Source organism: Ovis canadensis, chromosome 4 (genome assembly GCF_042477335.2).
Source record: "Ovis canadensis isolate MfBH-ARS-UI-01 breed Bighorn chromosome 4, ARS-UI_OviCan_v2, whole genome shotgun sequence".
Classification (NCBI taxonomy): Eukaryota; Metazoa; Chordata; class Mammalia; order Artiodactyla; family Bovidae; genus Ovis; species Ovis canadensis.
Window position 1 is genome coordinate 20,431,348 of NC_091248.1, and position 21,102 is coordinate 20,452,449.

Here is a 21,102-nt window from a genome sequence, read left to right on the forward strand (position 1 = left end):
TTACCTCTCTTCCATGAAATAAGGGTCCCCTGTTTGCTTTCTTCAGCATGAAGCACCAATAATGCAAACTACCCAGCCTATTGTGTTCCTCAGTTTATGGCCTTATGTAAAGTCATGCTTAGATGAAGAAGTAAACTACGTGAAATGACATATTTGTGTGCAGCTACCCATGGCCCGCAGTGTGGGAGCTTGGAATGAACAGGAAAATGGTGTACTAGTTACCTTTGTAGCTGCATCTCCCAAATGACTGAGCATGGAGATAATAAAAGCAGAAAGTTACAAGAAGGAAGTACTAATATTTGTGTGAATTAGACCGGATCCTTTCCCTGGTGGCTCAGAGGTAAAGCCTCCGCCTGCAATGCGGGAGACCTGGGTTTGATCCCTGGGGCAGGAAACTGCCCTGGAGAAGGAAATGGCAACCCACTCCAGTACTCTTGTCTTGGAAATTTCCATGGCTACAATCCATAGGGTCGCAAAGAGTCAGACACAACTGAGCGACTTCACTTTCACTTTCATGTAAAGATCAACACTATATCCATCTCTATAATGAAACAGAATTTGGACAGGATCCCACCTGAAACTATCACAACATTGTTAATCAGCTATACTCCAGTGTAAAATAAAAAGTTAAAAAGAATTTGGACAGGATCTCAGGAAAAATCCATTCTCTTATCTCATGATCCATTCACGGGTGCAATATTCTCAAGATTCGAAGGAGAATCAGCAACTGCAAATAACCTCGTGTGATGGAATCAGGACTGAAAAAGAAATGCAGGTACACAGCTCAGACAGTTGACAACACAGCATTTTTAATCTGTATCTATAGAAAACATGTATAGAAGCTCTCTAATAGAGGGATTATAGAAATACATTTCATATATAATAGTGGACTTCAGTGTACTTACTGTGAAAATAGCACATTTATTTAGAGACGGAATTTTTTTCTTTTTGCCCAAAGTTCTTGTGGATGTTTTGAAATATGTCCAGTTCTTTCTCTTGCAGTCTTTGTGACCCAGAAAAGCAAAAGGACCCACAGTTTTTCACGATTCCTCCTCGAAAGTCTTACGCATTTGGCCGGCGCCTCCCAGAGTTGCCCAGAAGGTCCCGGCCGGGACAGGGTTCCAGCAGACGCCGAGGCGCGAGCGGCCCGCCCTACATCTGCCTGCACTCGTGTCTGGTGCACATGGCCTGGCGCTCGATCCGCCAGGTCCCCTCCTCGTAGGTGCAGTGACAGATGGTGCACTCGTCTGTCTTCACCTCTCTCCCGGCAGGGATGACAGCAGTCTCCGCAAAGCAGTTTGGGCCTGAAAAGAAGAGACAGGCTGTACTGATGTATGACACCTGTGCATAAGTATACCACAGATTTAACTGGGGACTTTGCTCTCCCCTACAGGTTTTATCCACTCTCTTTCAAGAAGGACGGTGAAAAAGTTACCGTTTCAGCCTAGGAACTGCTCCCGCTTTTTTCCTGAAATGCAAGCCATGTTGTTGAAAAGTTTTATAAGTGAAAATCCTGTGACTTTCATCAACAGACTATTCTGTTCTGGGGCCAAATCTGCAATCGCTTGATTGAATTAATTCCAAGTCATCACAGAAAAACTTGATTAATTGGGACTTTCAGAGAACCAGGCATATTAGGAGAGACAGCAGAAACAAGCATATTGCTCAAACTGAGCTAAACTCAGTGTTACCACCACATCTCAGAGCAGGTTTCAAAAGTCAGTGGATAGAACAGCCACCTGGATGACTCTAGAAACCCTTATTGCTCGTCCCACCCCCAGGACTTCTGACTCACAGGTTTGGGCTGTGGCCATGGAACCTGCTTGGATAACAAGTTCCAGGTTATGCTGATGCTGGTCTGGGGCCACATTTTGAGAAGCACCAGCTTAGCCGGGACTAAGGGTCCATTGTCAGCAGTCTTTCTGGAGAACTGTGGACCCTTCAATTCTCAATCCACACCCCGTACAAGCTTCTCTACCAACAGAGGTGCAACATGCATTTTATTCCATGTAAAATCCAGGACACAAAGAGATGGGTATCAGGGAGATTTCCAGTGTGGATTATTTCCATTGGAGCAAATGGTTTCTATGTTACGGTTCACACCCCCAACTCAGAGGGGAACAACTGTGCAGACTCCAAACCTTCTAAAATGAAGACTTAGGTCCTCACTGCAGCCTGAAGAGACGTGCTGACCCTGAGTTTCAGCCCGGGGATCTCATGCTCATTCTTCCTTCCTTTGCTTCTAAAGTCTCTGACAATATGCTCACACCAAAGCACATTCAGTGACACTTTTCAAGTCATCAAAAAAATTTGCAAAATTAAAAAAGATCAGTTACTTCACTAAAACTCCAGGATGAAAACTGGCCTTTTTATAATTCTAGTCAGAATAATTCCAAGCAGAGTACGCATGCTTCAGCGGCTGCGGTCACTGTAGGACTCTGATCTTTCTTTGTCAATGATTTGCAACCACTGCAGTCTTTATATTCAATTATCCCAAATTCAGCTGGTGAGAGAGGCCAGACGTCAGGCTGCTCTGCTCCCAGGTCCTTTGCCTAACTCCGTCAGCTGCTCTCAGCCTCCTCCATGTCCACACCGACAACATGTTTCAGCTCACCTCAGCTCCTCTGGAATCAGCCTCTTCTCTGAGGGGCCAGGAGTCCTTTGGTAGAAAGGAATTTTGAGCATCTGAGACCTGATTATTGCAAGTGCCTGATATTACTGCGGTGACATTGCCCCCAGCCCCTCTCAGTGGGCACAGGTAGGAAGGAACACACACACACACACAGAGGTTTTAAATTGTGAGTGTACATTATTAGAATTCAAAATCCTTTCTTCTTAGATTTTATATATGTATATCTTTTCTCTTACAATGAAACAGTTCAAATTTAACATATTTATTTGAGTGATCCCATTAACTCAATTGTACTTAGATTTTAAATTATCTACCTTATCTTGCACTGAGACTCTTTATTAAACCATAAACATGTTGGGACGTTCCTGGCAGTCCAGTTAAGACTCCCCGCTTCCACTGCAGGGGAACGCTGGTTCCAGCCCTGGTCAGGGAACTAAGATCTCACATGCCACATGGCCCAAATAATAATGATAATAACAACAATTAACATATCCATCTATTTTCTCTCTTACACAGTTACATAAATGTTTTAAAATGACACCATAAGTGTTATTCTTAGTAAAGAAAAAAATTTTTATAGTTCTTAACAGTCAATGTACTTTACTCACAAGTCACTCAGTCTTCTCTCTCTGTGGTCCTAGGGACAGTGATGTGTGGAGTGAGGTCTATCTGTTTCGCTGTATCCTCCCCTCCAATCTTCCTTCCTCCTCTGCCACCTGCCACCCCAGCCACTGCAGTAACCACTTTTACTAGTTCCAATTTATCCCCTAGGGTAACTTTTATTTTAGAAGAGTAAACAAATTATTCATCTTTCTTTCACAAAAGATAACATTCTCCTAACCATGTATTTGGCTTTTTCCTTCTAATTTGTCTTGGGGGGGTCACTCCACTTCTGTACACAGAGCTCATGTGAGGCAGCGGCCCTGTGTCCCCCAACACACGTGGTCAGTGGGGACTTGGAGACTGCCCCCTCACCCCATCGTGTATAGGAAATGCTTAAATGTGGAGTGTGTTTGTTATCATTTGTTTCAGGCAAGGAAGAGATACAAGAAACCACTGACAGCCTCCTAGTAATATCTGTACTCATGAGGAAAAGCAAAATCCCACATAAACACCAAGTGTTCAAAAAGGAAAATTAGGGGAATTCCCTGGCAGTCCAGTGGTTAAGAGCCGGCACGTTCACTGCTGTGGGTCTGAGTTCAATCCCTGGTCAGGGAACTGAGATCCTGTAAGCCCAATGGTGAGGCCAAAAAAAGTAATTTAAACACATGATCCGAGAAGGGGAATGTAGCAACTCACACTGTCTCATATAAGAAAGTCTTTGCTCTATAAGCTTTCAAAATACTGTGTACGGCAAAACCAATACAGTATTGTAAAGTAAAAAAACAACAAAACAAAACAAAATACTTATAACGTCATCTCCCTATTGTTGATTGATGAATAGTAAGAAGAAACGCTGATTCTCAGCCTCACTGAGATCAACTCTGGATAAATTTTGGGGCAAAGTGCTACAAGCATCTGGACCATCAGAGGTTTATCTCCCAGGCCTGCAATTAAAAAAGAGTTATAATTCCTGGTAAAATTTTATTATGACAAAATTCTTACATTTTTGACCATTGTTTCATGTGGATTATGTCCTATAGCCCCTTCTCAACACCTTGTAGAACCATCTGTGTTGGTATGCACACCACGAGGGGATGGTTTTGTCCAGCATGGCAAGATTGACAGAAGGGGAGAGGGATTTCTGTTCCAACTTTGCGCATTTTGTTCAAAAGTCACTTGACTCTTTTTCTTGTCTCTGTGTGGTTGTATCAGTGACACAGAGTTAGGCTGTATAAATGTTGACCCCTGCAGAATTTACAAAATAAATTATATATATATATATAATTTATTCTATATAATTTATATATGCATATATTTTATATAGGTTTATATATATATTTTATGGGCTTCCCTGGTGGCTCAGATTTATATAGATATATAAATATAGATTTATATATAGATATATTTATATAGAGAGATCTATATAGATAGATTTATATAGATATTTATATTTTTCTGTATATATCTCTATATAAGTCTATATAAAATATATGTGTTATATATGCATATATGGTGTTGCTTTAGTCACTAAGTCTTGTCCAACTCTTGCAACCCTTGTTCTGTACCTGGCCGGACTCCTCTGTCCATGGGATTTCCCGGGCGAGAATACTGGAGTGGGTTTCCATTTCCTTCTCCAGGAAACTTCCCAACCAGAAGTTGGAATCCAGGTCTCCGGCACTGCAGGCGGATTCTTTACTGACTGAGCTACGCGGGGATCCCCATATATGTATAGATAGATGTACTCACACACATACATCAAAGGAACTGATGGGTACAGTGGGTGTGTACACGTCTGTGTCATTTATCACAGGTGTAGCTCCATGTGACCACCACCAGAACCAGGACAGAGCTGTTTCATCACCTTAAACTCAGAGTTGAAAACCCAGGTTAGGTTTTCATTGAATACAAGTTATGTTTCCCTACCGGGCGCTGATTCCTATGGAGGTCTCTGCTCTGCTGAGTTGTGACACTATATCTGTCTCTATGTCTGCAATTTTAGGGGGATTCAGTTTGCTTTGTGATCTTACTTTTCTGATGGATCTAAAAAATATTACTGATATTTCAGTTTGTTGAGCTTCTCACTTGTGTTTAGGAAGAAAAGGTGACTGGAAATCCTATAGATAGATTTTTGAGCCCATTTTGCATTCCTGGAGAAAACAATCCCACATGGTCATAGCATAAAATTCATTTTATATATTGTTGCACTTGACTTGCTGATATTTTGTTGAGACATTGTATTAGCACATATTCATTAAAGATACTGATTTGTACTTTAAAAAAATATTGTTTTGTTGAGTTGTGGTATCAGGATAATACTGACTTCATAGAATGAGATGGGAATTATTTCCTCCTCTGCTATTGCTGGAAGGCTTGATAGAAGTGATATTAATTCTTTAAATGTTTGGTATTTTTCTCCAGTGAAAACAGTAGGACCTGGAGTTTTGAGGGGAGTTTTAAAATTATGAATTCAAGTTCTTTAATAGCTTTTACACAGATTAAAAAATTAGTTGCTCAATAGTGTTGCTCTTTGCAACCCCATGGACTGTAGCCCACCAGGCCCCTCTGTCCATGGAATTCTCCAGGCAAGAATACTGGAGTGGGTAGCCATTCCCTTCTCCAGGGGATCTCCCCAACCCAGAGACTGAATCTGGATCTCCTGTGTTGCAAGCAGATTCTGTACCATCTGAGCCACCAGGGAATCACCCTTCATACAGATTATCTGTATCATATTGAGTAAGTTGAGGCAGCTCATATTTTTCAAGGAGTTGGTTCATAACTTCTAAACTGGTACATGCATGTGTGCAGAACTGTAGTTAGTTCTCCTTTACAATCCTTTTAATTTCTGTGAGATCCATCACGTCTCCTGTTTTGTCCCTGATCTTAGTAGTTTGCATCTTCTGTACTTTTTTCCTATGTCTTGCTAGGTGTTTATCAGTTTTATTGATCTTGGAAAACTGGCTTTTTATTTCATTAATTTTCAAAACAGGTGTTCGGTTTTGCTATCTTTTAGTTCTTCTCTTTACTATTTTATTCTTTCTATTACTTTTAGTTCGTTTACTTGTCTTTTTCTAGTTTCTTGAGTTGGTGGATTATATCAACAATTTGAGAATTTTCCTCTTTTCAAGTGTAAGTTTTACTTCCATACATTTCCCTTTCAAATCTACTGTAGCTGTGGTCTCATAAGTTTTGAGGTGTAGTTGTTGCCTTTTCATTTTCATGGAACACTCACTTTAATATTATAGACCTGTAGCCCAAGAACCACTAAGAGACTTGAGAAAAAATGCCACATATGAGAATTTGATGAACTAAAATATAAGTCACTGACGAGAACCATGACAGACAGAGGCAGGTTCTGGTCACCACAGTTATTCAGCGTCAAATACACCTTCATTAGAAAGTAGGAAATAGAGAAAAATAGATTTTAATCTTCACTAACTAATATAACTATGATATCTAACTTTCTTATTTATATGGTACTTTAGAAGAAATACGCAGCATGCAGAGTTTTATAAATATGGAAATGAGATTTAGGCCATTAGTCCAAGTCACATGATTCATAACTAATTACTGATACATTAAATTCTGTTGATCTGGCCTGGTCATTATTCAAGGACCCTCAGGCTAAGAATGGCTGATTTCAGAATGGACACATCATATAATGTTTTCTTGCTGAAGAACAGTTGTGCAAGTAGGCAGCTGATGAGCATTGCTGAGCTGAGCTTTTCTGTGTCCTTCTGACTTCAGAGCAGGGGGGTCTTGGTGTGGGGTGGCTGTTGTTCACATCACCTGGACCCCATTCATATGGGCACCCCTTCACTGTGACTGACACACAGTGTCAGAACAGCTAGTGTCAGGCCCAGCCCAGGCCCCGAGGTGCCAGTGGAGGGGCTGAAAGACAAGGAGGTCTCTCCCCCTGTTATGGGCCCAAATCAAATCTCCCGAAAGGGAGTCTGTGTTGAGTCCCCAGCTTTGTCCTAATTACCGATGTGAGTAAAAATGTGTGGCTGCCATATCATTACACAAAGGGTGCTGCAGCCATCAAGCCATCACATTACGGCCACCAAAAAAATAAATAAATAAAACATTACCGCCACCAGATGTGAGCCCTGGGGGAACACAGCATGGAGACAGGAAGCCCACCGTCTAGCCCTCATCCACTGCTGCCACCCCACCCCACCCCCCAAGATGGACTCAGAGGAGACTCAGGTTGAGAAAGCCCAGGACTGGCCCCAGGTAGCTAAGGTGTGGATCAAAGGAATGATTTCAGTGAGCCCAGACCCTGCATCTTCCCACAAACAGAAAACTGCTAAATTCCTTAACTTGAGATGTCTGGTTTTCCTTAATCAACAGTAATCTTTTGATGTTCTGACCACCTTGTCTCTGTTGCAAAAGTTCCTATATATCCTGGTTCCTTCCTTACCTCCTCAGAGAAGTCCCTCAGATTACCCTGAGAGGCTGATTCCTGAGCTTAAGTCCTCAGTTTTGTCCATCAAATAAAACATCATTCTCAACTTCTAGGTTGTGCTTTTTTTTTTCTCAGTAAACATTAGTACAACCCAGCCCAAGATAGGTGCATTCACTGAACTAACAGTAAACTAGGCTGAGGCTCATGAATTTCAAACCTAGCCTGGATGGCTGACACCAGCATTCCTCCCAGCTGCTCCTGTGTCTCTTGCCTGTCGCCATGCCCCCTGCTCCCTGTACTCCCCTTGGCCCCCAGTGGGGAGCTCCTGGGAGCCAGAGCCATGATCACCTTGGAGTTGCATCCCAGGGTCCAACACTGCACCCACACAGAGCCAGAGCTCAGGACAGGTATACCTGAGTGACAGTTTTAGAATAAAACAATAAATTGACTCAAGAAAAATAAAATTCCTGTGGCTATATTGATGGGTAAGCTGCCAACACGGTGTAGATTTTACAAGGACTGGTGAGTCACAGGAAGACAGGATGTTAATGAAGAAGGGCCCAAATGGGTACCTGGGGGCTCTTCCTCCTCCTTGGAGACTGAACACTGAGGAAGAGAAACCAGGGCAGCTGACCTTGTATATGTTTCAGGTGACTTTAGATATGTCAACTAAAAAAATGCACAGTCTGAAAGTTGCGATTATGTTTCATTTGGCACATTTTTGAGGACTGTAGCCTGGGAAACAGCCTCTCAGTGAACTCCAAGGGTCTGTTCCGAAGAGATAAAGGAGGAGCCAGGACACATGGGAATTTTTGCTGAAAAAAATATGTAGTTGAACATCAAAAGATTATGCTAAGCACAAAATCCAAACATCACAAGTTAGTGATTTTAGCACTTTTATGTGTATAGGAAGATGCAAGAGTCTGGGCTCATTGAAGGCATCCCTTTGATGTGCATCTTAGCTATCTAGGGCCATCATCCTGATTTTCTCCATCCTGAATCCACCCAGAGGGTTCATGTCGGGCTGAGGGGGCAGCTACAGTGGCCGATGCCTTGGTGGCCCCAAATTTATTCTTTACTGGAATGGCAGGTGACAGATATGTTACTGGTACTTGGAAAAGGATTATTTCCTGGCATGCCATTTCTTCCACTCTTCGTGATGCTACTGAGGCTTCTATTTTGAAGGCTAAACTTGATGATGTGCCATCATTTTTTTTTTTTTTACATTTTTTTATTTTTATTTTTTTTTTTTTAGTGGCTGAGGGATTTTATTTTATTTTTTATTTTCTTACTTTACAATACTGTATCGGTTTTGCCATACATTGACATGAATCCGCCACAGGTGTACATAAGTTCCCAACCTCCCACCACCCTGCACATATCATCTCTCCGGGTCATCCCAGTGCACCAGCCCCAAGCATCCTGTATCCTGTATCGAACGTAGACTGGCAATTCGTTTCTTACATGATATTATACATGATTCAATGCCATTCTCCCAAATCATCCCACCCTCTGCCTCTACCACAGAGTCCAAAAGTCTGTTCTTTACATCTGTGTCTCTTTTGCTGTCTCGCATCGTATTGAATAAAGGTAAGCATAACTACCAGAGTAAGATGATGAATCGTTTAAACAGCCTGGCCACAGCACCTGTGTTTCCTCAAGTAGGTGAATGTTTGCACCTTGTGTGTGGGGTCAGAGGGAAGCAGGAGAAGGCAGAAAATGCTGTCAGAATCTGGGACCTCAGCCAGTAGACTGGTCCCTTGAAGGAGGAGGTCCCAGGGCCTGGGGACTCAGAGCCATCACAGGAGAGGAAACCAGGAGGTGGCTGCAGGCTGGTGGCCTAGATGGAATCTGGGGATGCTCATGGGCATCCCTTTGGGTCCTGCCTGCACCCCAAGAGTGGATAGTGAGTCCCAGGAACTCAAGCCTCCCTCATCAGCTTTCCACAGTGACCACTAAAACTATATTGGAAGAGATGGTATAAATTGGAAATAAATGAAAACAATTAACGTAACCTCTAAATATTCTATCTGAATTCAGTAAGCCTTAGAAGGCCTTTGGCAGTGGCAAATGTGTATGTACCCTGTGGTCATCATTCACATGTAGGATTCTGAACTAGGAGGGCCAGCTGGCTTATTAGATTATATCAGAAACTTTGCAGAGAAAGATATATGTTTTGCAAAAGAAAGTCAGATATGCAACCTGAATTCAAATCTCTTGATTTCTCTAAGTTTCAACTTTCCCATCTGCGTGTTGAGGGAGTCTGAACAAAAGATCTCCAGAATCTAATATTTGTAGTGTGAACATTCTTCACCTCAATTTTTCCACCTTGCAGTTAATACTCAGGCATCTCTTTTAGAAAAAATGGAGAATAAACAAACAAGAAATGGAATATTTCCTGTCATATCAGGATGGAATCACAAAGATGTCACAGTCACCAGGAATTCCAGCCACTACAGACGGTGAGCTGGTGAGCCCTCAGAAAACTCAGGACAGAAGGAATACCTGCCTTCTAGCAGCCATCAGACTGCAGCCATTCCCTATGGTGAGCCCTGAGGAAACTCAGGATGTGGAAACACAGGATACTGGCCCCAGATAGCTGGGCTGCATACAAAGGATTGATTTCAGTGAGCTCAGACTCTTGCATCTTCCCATACATAGAAAAGTGCTAAATTCCTTAACTTGGGATATCTGATTTTCTTTAGTTCACAATAATCTTTTGATGTTCACACTACCTGTCCTTTGCTGCAAAACTTCTATATAACCTTTCTCCTCCCCTTGCCTCCTCAGAACAGTTCTCTCAGGGTCACTTGACATGCTATCTCCTGGACTTAAAGTCCTAAAAGTTCCCACTGGGTAAAACATAACTCAGCTTCTAGGCTGTGTGTACTTTTTCAGTCAACACTATCCTACAGGGGTCCTTATCATCTTCTCCTTACTCATTTGGGAATAGTCTATGTTGAATGAAAAAAAAAAAGCACAACCTAAAAGTTGAGAATTATGTTGTATTTGGTAGACAACACTGAGGACTTCAGCCTGGGACACAGCCTCTCAGATAACTGTGAGGCTCAGAAGAGGTAACAGGTGGTGGGGCAGGATATACAGGGATTTTATAAACAAGACCAGGGAGTTGGAGCATCAAAAGATTACTATTAATTAAAGAAAACTGGATATCCCAGGTTAAGGAATAGAGTGCTTTTCTACCAAGGGAAAGGTCCAAGAGTCTGGGCTCGCTGAAGTCATCCCTTTGATCTGCACCTCAGCTATCTGGGGCCAGTGTCCTGTGCTCTCTCATCCTGAGTCTCATCAGGATGCACCAAGGTGGGGGAGCGGCAGTGGCTGAGGGCTTGCCAGCAAGCGGGCAGCCTGTTTGTCTCCATCCCGAGTGCCCTAAGGCCTTGCCTTAGGGGAAGCTGTAACGTGATGATGGCTTGATGGCTGCAGTATCCTTTGCTTGGCGGCAACATTTTCCATTCACAGCATGATAGAGTGTATGAAAAACTCTCCCACTGAGATCAGCTCTAAGGTTTGGATAAAATATACATAGATTAAAAAAAAATGGTTTGACGATGTCAGGCAGCAAAGGACTTGGAGGTCTAGCCGTCAAAGAAAAGGCAGGTTCACTGAACTGAACTCCACACTCACAGCCCCAGTGCTCAGGGTGTTTGCAGGATCTAGAGCAGAGATGCATATCTGCTGAAAACGGAGCTCAAGGTGGCAGCCTTCTGACTGAGCTGGGAGATGGGAGTCAGCATTGGAGCTGCCAGGACAGCTGGGATTTGAGAGGGAATAGAGGAATTTTCCTTACAGGCATTTACAGACTGCAGAGCTGCGATGTGCCACGCAAGACAAGCAGAACCCAAGCAGAAAGCAGTGGCTGGGTGGCTGGAGCTTGCAGAGACCCACCAGGATTGCAGTGCTCAGGAGGGAGAGTGGAGGGGCCCTGACAAACAGCAGGGGTTTTCAACCAAGACTTCAGAAAGGCTGTGCCCTAGGAGGGGGAGGGGGAGCGGTGGGAAAGACATGCCTGAACGAAGCCTCACATCCATCCTCAGCCAGATCACTGTGCCCTCCTGTATTCTGTCAGCCCAGAGGCTCCATGCATAGCCTGTACAATGTCCCTTTCGCAGTATCTGTCATTTAATTAAAAATAGCCAGGTAAGCCAAGAAATAACCCCAAGCCAAGAGACACAAAATAGGAAATGAGAGACCAGGTGACTATTACAGAAGGTTTTTTTAAGTAATAGATTAACGTGATCCAGAAAAACAGAAGAAAAGTTGGAGAATTTCACTCAGAACTGCCTATACTGAAAAAGTTGAAACTGCAAGATGCAATAACTAATTAAGAATTCAGTAGAGGGTTTGCTAAAAAGATGAGGCAGAGCAGAAAAAGGTATCATTGATCTAGACGACTGGGCTCCCGGCAATACCTGTGAAGTGAATGTGGTGAGATCAGAAATGTGAGGACAGCCCCCTGGGATGCGCCAGCAGCAACAAAAGATACCTGTCCCGTGAACTCCTGGTCTTGCAGTTCCACAAGAGGACAGCAGTAGAGTCGGCTGGTCCCTGCAGCCCATCCATCCAGGCATGATGGGATTCTGAGCCAGCCCCAAGATGGTTCCTGGATTGGGTGGACCCCCACCACCATCAGCATATTGGGCTTCTCCAAAGGCCTAGAGGATCTCGTTGATTTTGAATGGTAAGCTGTGCAATCAGTAATAATGTTATGAATTGGAAAAAAAAATCTATACTCATAATGGCACAAAATGTATTGGAACCAGAGTTTTCCTCACCCTGTTTTACACATAAATTGATATCTGAAAGAGAACTGGATTTAGGAAACCACTGAGCAGCTAAACAATAGCCACAGAGCTAACCACATGGATCGACACGAAGTTACTATGAACAAGTAAGGAAAAGGAAACCAGGTACTGTCTCTGTGTCACATGAGCCAGGATTCAACCTAAGGAGAGAACAGCTGAAAGGAGATCTAGTGATGGTCTGGAAAATGTTTAGCAGGCGGCTCTCAGGTGCAAAAGGAGAAGGAGAGGAGACCCAGGAAACAGGAGCACCATTTATACGGTCACCGCGTCCACCCTGGAGCTGCAAACATGTGACTCTGGATGGAGCCGCAGACTTGGAGGCAGCTGTGACCGGCCATGTGGGCACAAGCCCCGGGCTGTTCACGTCAGAGGACAATGCCATTCACATGACATTTGCAATTCTGGTCAATTCTATGGAAAGACAAGTCTTATGGCACACAAAGCAGGAAATTATGAGACATTTTTAGTAAACCCAGACATATTCCACTTCATTGAGAGTTTAATAAAAGTTACAGTTGGACAAAGTATTCTATAACTTTAAATCCAGCCCTTACCACTATTATCTCCTCCTTATATCCCAGAATTTTATCAAACTGTGTGTGTGCGTGACTGCGTATGTGCTCACTTGTGTCAGACTCTTTGCGACCCTGAGGACGGTAGCCTCCCAGGGTCCTCCATCCATGGGATTCTCCAGGCAAGAATACTGGAGTGGGTTGCTCTACTTTCCTCCATGGGATATTCCCGACCCAGGGGTTAAACCGTGGTCTCCTGTATCTTCTGCATTGCAGGCAGATTCTTTACCATTGAGCCACTGGCAAGTCCTAATTTTATCAATTTAATGTTTTTCATCTTTTTTTTTTAATTTGACATGTTACCAGTTATAATTTTATTTTCTGGTCACAGAGATAGTTCTTTTATCATTTCTATTTTTAAAAAATTTTCTAATTCACTATCTTTCTATTTGTTTTATAAGCTACTAACTTCTGTGTTATTTTTAGACTTTCTGTTTTTCCCTCTCTGTTGGAAACTTTGATTTATTTTTATCCTTGTTTAGAAACGGAAATATTTAAGACAGTGAATTCCTTGAGGACTAGTACACGTTCACAGCTGACTAGCTCGAGGCTTTCTTATGTAGAATCTCTTCCTTCATTCTGCTCTTTTCTCTCTGTCCCTTTAGTTCAGACTGGCCATGTTCCTGCTAATATAACCCATCTCTATTCCTGGCTTTTACTGGGGTGGCCGATTAAGTCCAAGAGTCACCAGGATCACTTTATCAAGTGGTTTCAGCTGCATCTTTAGTCTTCTCTTTAGAACCAGCTTTCTCATTTTTGAAATACGGATACACTGAGAATATTACAAATTCCAAAGTTCTAATTCCCTTCTGCTTAACAGTTGTTGGACTCTTTTCTTTCATAATTCTAGAAATTCAAACATTAACTAGTTTCTGTTGACATATTGGACTCTCTTCAGTGCTTTCCACTGATGCTCAGGGAGCCATTTCCCGTAACAAACCCAAACGTCTCTTCAACAGGAACCTTTCTGGGGTTAATTTGTGCTCATGAGTTCACTGTCCTGATGCTCTTCCTGACTTCCCTGTCATCATAGCCCTTTCCATCTTTACACCGTTTGCCCATCTACACCTCTAAGCTAGCTCACTTCAATCCTATGTGTTTGCCACTGCAATTTTTAAACATTAGCAAATAAGATTTTAATTTTCTAATGGGTTTCCTAATCTCCCTATTTTAAATCTAATTTCATAGATAGGTCATTCTTTTCATTTATTTTGAAAACTCAAATTACCTCTATTCTATTTTTTCCCCTGTTTTGTTTAGTACATTTATTTTATTTTATTTGGTACATTTACTTTTGCATGTGAGTTTCTGTTTTTGGATCCACAGGGCACCTGGCCACATGTCCATCAGCCTGAGCTGCTTCTCCATGGCAGGGCCTTGCTTTCATGTCCAGTCACTGATCTGGGAGAAGTCTCCCTAGACCGGGTTTCTGCTTGTCGGTTCAGATGAGCTCACCTCCATTTTTCCCTCTCTCCTCAGGGTCAGACAGCTCCAGGGCCTCCCTCTTCATTTCCTCAAAGATGATTCTTTTTGAAAATCCCCTGTCTGTCTAATCCTGTCTTGGTGTCTATCTCAGAGGGTCCAGATCAGCACAATGAGGAAGACAAAATCCAGGTAACAAGGTTGGTGGTGGGGTAGGCAGAGAGCAGGGACATAACACACTTTTAGACATGTTGAGAGGACAGGGTGGGCATGGACTGCTGCTTCAGGGCAGATGAGGGGCAGGAAAATGCAGACAAAAAAGAGATGTAGACGCAGCTTATAAATCACCTCAATTCCCTTTAAGAAATTAAAGAATCTGATTCCTTTTAATATTTTTTTGCTTGTGCTTCTGGAATGAGACTATTCTGATCTCAGGGCTTTAAGAGACCCACACTAGTCTCTTCAACTGTAGTCTGGGGGCGGGGACACTACAAGCTTTCAGGACATTGGACGCAAGGGCTTGGTTCCTAAATCTTTCCTGTCTCTCCTTCCCCATCTACCTCTCCCTCCCTCCTGCTCCCTCCCTCCTCTCTTCCCCTACAAACCTTGCATAGTTGTATCCAAACTATCATAGTGATACTAAATTATGGGGACCTATGGGGGACAACAGAGGATGAGATGGCTGGATGGCATCACCGGCTCAAAGGACGGGAGTTTGAGTGAACTCTGGGAGATGGTGATGGATAGGGAGGCCTGGTGTGCTGCCATGGGGTCACAAAGAGTCGGACACGACTGAGCGACTGAACTGAACTGACGGATGGGGAAAAAGACTGGAAGAGAACACAAAAATGAAAACAGCAGATGGTTTACAGACATGAAATAGTAGCATGTTATACTCCTTTCTAACTTGTGTTTTATTGCCGTCATATACATGTAAATGGTTAATGCAAGGGGGGCAGGAGCAGGGGGGTGGGGGAGGAAGCCAGGCTCTGCAGAACAGAGAGAACATTCCAGGGATCTGTCCTCCTATTTCTCTTTGTAAAGTCTGCACAACTTCCCTGGAAGGGAAAATTACCTCCCATTAGTTTTGTTTTCTATTCAATTAATAAAAAAGTAGAACAAATATTGATTGCATCACCAATTCAATTTTTTTGAATAAAAGAGTAAATCTACTCTTATATATTCATATACAATCATTCTCCATGTTAAATAATTTCTAAAACAGAAAAAAATTCTGCGAGCAGCAGTTAAGCAGGCAGGTGGTACTTCAGTGTTAATCTAGGGGCTGTTTTCTTTTTCTCTTGGGTACATAAAATGATGTGAAAATAAATTTATCTTCAAGATAAATTTCAACAAGGAATAGAAAAACTTAATCAGAGATTATACCAAATAATAAACTTTTATTTTAGTAATTTTAGTATTTGTTCTTCGTTTCTAAATATATCTATAGATTAAACTCTGGATATAGATCTCCAATAGTACAATAATAAATTTATAATTATTTCAGTTAAAATTATTATTAAGTCTAAATAATTTCAGTCATCATTAAGGAAAGAGAAACTTCCCTTCATAGCTTATTTATGGTTATGCTAATATAAATCTAACTGAATGAAAGATATTTAAGGGAAATGATACATCCTAGAGCAGTATCACGGAGAAGGCAATGGCACCCCACTCCAGTACTCTTGCTGGAAAATCCCATGAACGGAGGAGCCTGGTGGGCTGTAGTCCATGGGGTCGCTAGAGTCGGCCACAACTGAGCGACTTTACTTTCACTTCTCACTTTCATGCATTGGAGAAGGAAATGGCAACCCACTCCAGTGTTCTTGCCTGGAGAATCCTAGGGACGGGGGAGCCTGGTGGGCTGCCGTCTATGGGGTTGCACAGAGTCGGACACGACTGAAGCGACTTAGCAGCAGCAGCAGCAGCAGCAGAGCAGTACCATGGTGGCATGTTTCATGGACACAAGCAAAGCATTCTGGATGGAAACAGAAAGAATGTCTGAAGGAAACTGCTGGGGGACTTCCCTCTCGATCCAGCGGCTAAGACTCCTGGCTCCCCATGCAAGGGCCCAGGGCTGAATCCCTGGCTGGGGAACTAGATCCCGCATGCTGCAACTCTGTCTAGTGAAACTATATAAATAAAAATTTTAAAAACTAAAAAACAAACTGTTGGGAAAAACAATTTGTCCCCCCTAAATGTGTTTCTTTGGCATGAGGGTTAATTTAGGCTGATTATTTTGAAGAAACAGAAGACTCAGAAGAGTTTATTTTTGCTTCCTCTTTAGCTGCCTAAAGAACTGAGATAAAGGGACTGGATCAGAGCATCACCAGAGAGGGATGAGTCTGCAAATAACTGGGGTGAGGGGTGGAGTGGGGTGAATGGGCAGGGCCCAGATATCAGAGTTCACTGTGTTGTACTGACCCAGCAGACATTGGCTCATCAGCATTTTCTTTCACCGGGCTTCCCCCGTGGCTCAGTGGTAAAGATTCCACCTATAAGGTAGGAGGTACACCTAGACACAGATTTGCATCCTGGGTCAGGAAGATCCCCTGGAGGAGGGCATGGCACCCCACTCCAGTATTCTTGCCTGGAGAATCCCATGGACAGAGGAGCCTGGTGGGCTACAGTCCATGGGGATGCAAAGAGTCAGACATGACTGAGCACCCACTTGTTTTCTTTTCCCTCTTCATGTGAATTGCCTTCCTCCACTATGAAGTCCTAAATCACTACCCCCAACATCCTCTTCTGTCTTTACTTGAAGATAGTATTTAAGGTGAGGGAGTTGACCATTTTAGTGAGTGACTCTGGAGAAGGCCCTGGCAGCCCACTCCAATGCTCTTGCCTGGAAAATCCCATGGACGGAGGAGCCTGGTGGGCTGCAGTCCATGGGGTCGCTGAGCTGGGCACGACTGAGCGACCTCACTTTCATGCATTGGAGAAGGAAATGGCAACCCACTCCAGTGTTCTTGCCTGGAGAATCCCAGGGATGGGGGAGCCTGGTAGGCTGCCGTCTATGGGGTTGCACAGAGTCGGACATGACTGAAGTGACTTAGCAGCAGCAGTGAGTGACTCAGCCTTCCTGGGTCTCTCCCATGTATACAGGTTATTATACTTTGTTTATTTTTTCCTGTTAATCTGTCTCATGTCTGTTTAACTCTTAGACCAGCCAGAAGAACTTAAGGAAACTTTCTTCCTCCGCAGTAAAACCATGGCACACATTTTGCGGGTCTAGTAACACCTATCTTGAGTCTCCTAATTATTTTCAAGACAACCCAAACAGCTAACGTCATGACAGAAGACAAATGGACATCTTGCCCAAGGGTAGAGGTGGGGTAGAGGTTTGAGCTAATGAGCTTTTATTGTTTTAAACAAATAGTTCACTGCTATTCCAGGTTTCCTCTTACCCCCAAAACAATTTCTCCCCTGGTCTTATGAATTTCTCAAGTTGGGCAAGCTGCATTGCCAGATAAAGTGGAGTTGCTAGGTGGGCAGCACTCCAAAGCTGTGAACTAGTAAAAAGACTTGGAGAGCTGGGGCCAAAGCTATTCTCGTCTCCTCAGGCTCATGCATCTTCACTTCTTGAACCAGTAGCTTCTAAAGCCTGAGGACATCTGCATGCAAGTGAAACAAAACTGGCTCCCTCGGCCCAGAAGAACCAGGGTCACGAATGAATACTTCCAGCAAGACCAAGGCCCCCAGACAATTGAAAAGGAACCAACAAAGGGTGAAACATTTGAATGGATCAATTACCATAGAAAAGATGGATTAAAAGACTGCTATTCAAAAAAGATACCATGGCCAGGTAAACTAACAGTTGATTTTAAAGTAACCTTTAACCCCAGGGCTATTTAAATTATCCTGTCATAGGAAAAAATGAAGACTACCTCCCAGGAAGTCAGGAAAACTTTACTATGGAAGCCTAATAAAGACAATAATGATGTACTGAGAAATGCAAGTATGGATAAAATTAGAAAATTTATTAATATGTTTTATATAAATATATATAAATTTTATAAGATAATATGATCAAATTTAGAAGATATACTTAGTAAAATATTGCAAAAACAGAAAAGTTCGTAAATTTAAAATAAACTAGTTTACCAAAAATATCTAATTAGAATTATCTTCTTAAATGATAAGACACTAAAATCATTTCAGTTAAAATCAAGGACTGAAAAAACGCAAAAAGCAAGGACTAAAACAGCATGTCCCCTCTCATAACTGTTTTATTGATACTTGAAGGCTGTAGAAAATGAAAAGGGGCAAAGAATGAAATCACTCAACAAATACTGGGAAACCACCGAGGAGTCTAACATCCTGCTGCTGGTTAAGATGAGACGCACAGAAAACCAAATAACTCTCCTTTTGAAAAAGGAAGTAAGAAAACAATCCATTGACAACAGTGATCACACCGAAAGATTCTAAGAAATAATATTAACAAAGACAGCGAAAGCTTACTGAAAAAAATAGCTGTTGAAAGAAATGACACAAGAACCAAAGAGAAAGATACACTGTACACCAGGAAGGAGACATTTTACGTCACAAATACTGTGGCTCAGGGCCTGCCCACTGGGGCTGGGGCAGAGCTGCTTGCAGAGGCCACCTTCTTTGAGTCAGGCCACCGCCTTTGAGTCAGGGCCCTGAATTGCTACCCCTCGGAAGTAAAAGTGAAATAGGAGCAGCTGGGCCCTCGTGGGACAGAAGCGCTCCTCGGTCAGCTTGATCACAGTAGAGCAAGCTGGAACGTGCAAACAGAAACCCAACATCATCTTTAGTCTCAAATGATTTCTGCAATGTTGCCGAGAGTATGCAGCAAATAATAAAAATGAATAAACACATAAGGAGATCAGTCAACAAGAAGGAAACACATAGAATAGAAACATAATTGCTTCAGATATTGGAATTGCCTGACAGAATTTTTTTTTTATACTCAAGTTTAAGGTAATATTAAGTCAAAGTATAAGGTTACTATTATTGTGTTTTATACAAGACTGCAGTTGAACCTGTATGGAGACAGAAAATCCCATCTACTTTTCTATCTCTAGTCCCAGATAATGTTAGAGTGTTTATGGAACATCATTGGCTATACTTAGGTAACTGTACTTCCATCTCTCCATGTCCTGAGATAGAAATTCTCCAAGACCAGAAAGGAATGAATGTAAACTCAATACATTAGTAGAGCGCCCCCAACACACATACAAAATGTCAGTCATAAAGGAGACTGATCATCCATATCAGCACATGAAGAATATAGTCACAAAAGATAAATGTCCAAGGAAGTCACAATAATCTGAATCTTATAAATAATCCCCCTGGTTCTAAGTCCCGGCTCACTATGCAGACATTTTTGATTAATGTTATACCTTTTAACTGTTTATGCATTATAAAAGTGACACAGAATTTGAATGCAATTTGCTCATTATACTAAAGAAGGGAAAGGATGAAAATTGAGAATGTTGGCAGAGACTAGAAACTATAAGGAAAGAATCACATGGAAATCCTATCTATAGTAGTAGTTTGAGCACTATAAAAAGTAGTGTTTGATATCATCGTGGCAATGGGAAAAAGTAACACAGAGTAAGCATATCTGAAGACGGAGTGAATGAGCTGGGAGGCGGTTCAGACAAAAATATGCAGAATGAATCACGAGTAGAGGAAAGGTGAAAACCTGCGGGGAGCATGTGACAGACACAAGGGGGCTCGAGAGAAGGACACATGAAACCAGGGGTCCACAGACCCTTTCTTAAAGGGCCGCAAAGAGCGAGTGTTCTTCGCATGGGAACTAAACAGTCTCCAGCAAACTCAGCTCTGCCACTGCCGGATGAAAGCAGCCGAGCACAACACAGGAATCTGAGTAAGTACAGCCGTGTTCCAATAGACTTCATTTACAGAGACAGGCAAAGGGCCAAATTCAGTCAGCCAGCCACACTGCTGAGTCCCGGTCTAACTGATGAAAAATTAAAATGCCAGCAGTCAAGGAGAAAATATGCATAAGCAATTGTTTAAAAGATTATGGCATGGAGACATAGGCAGACACAGAGAACAGACTTTGGGCACAGTGGCTCGGGGAAAGGGTGGGAGGAACTGAGAGAGTAGCACTGAAACATACACATTCAGTCCAGTTCAGTTCAGTCGCTCAGTCGTGTACAACTGTTTGGGACCCCATGAACTGCAGCATGCCAGGCCTCCTTGTCCATTGCCAACTCCCAGAGCTTACTCAAACGGATGTCCATTGAGTCAGTGATGCCATTCAAAAATCTCATCCTCTGTCGCCCCCTTCTCCTCCTGCCTTCAATCTTTCCCAGCATCAGGGTCTTTTCAAATGAGTCAGCTCTCAGCATCAGGTGGCCAAAGTATTGGAGTTTCATCTTCAACATTAGTCCTTTCAGTGAACACTCAGCACTGATCTTCTTTAGGATGGACTGGCTGGATCTCTTTGCAGTCCAAGGGACTCTCAAGAGTCTTCTCCAACACTACAGTTCAAAAACATCAATTCTTCGGTGCTCAGCTTTGTTTATGGTCCAAGTCTCACATCCATACATGACTACTGGAAAACCATAGCTTTGACTAGACAGACCGTTGTTGGCAAAGTAATGTCTCTACTTTCTAACATGCTGTCTAGGTTGATCATAACTTTTCTTA

At 42.6% G+C, this 21,102-nt stretch overlaps 1 protein-coding gene across 3 annotated transcripts in view; it reads right to left on the reverse strand.

The window, feature by feature from the left end:
- Positions 1-787: 787 nt before the first annotated feature.
- The window catches only part of VWC2 (von Willebrand factor C domain containing 2), a 125,186-nt gene continuing 104,871 nt past the window's right edge, over positions 788-21,102 (reverse strand). For all 3 annotated transcript variants that reach the window (XM_069587331.1, XM_069587329.1, XM_069587330.1), the window contains exon 4: positions 788-1,304. In XM_069587331.1, coding sequence (XP_069443432.1) covers positions 1,153-1,304 — 152 coding nt within the window. In that variant the 3' untranslated portion in view covers positions 788-1,152. The remainder of the gene's footprint in view (positions 1,305-21,102) is intronic.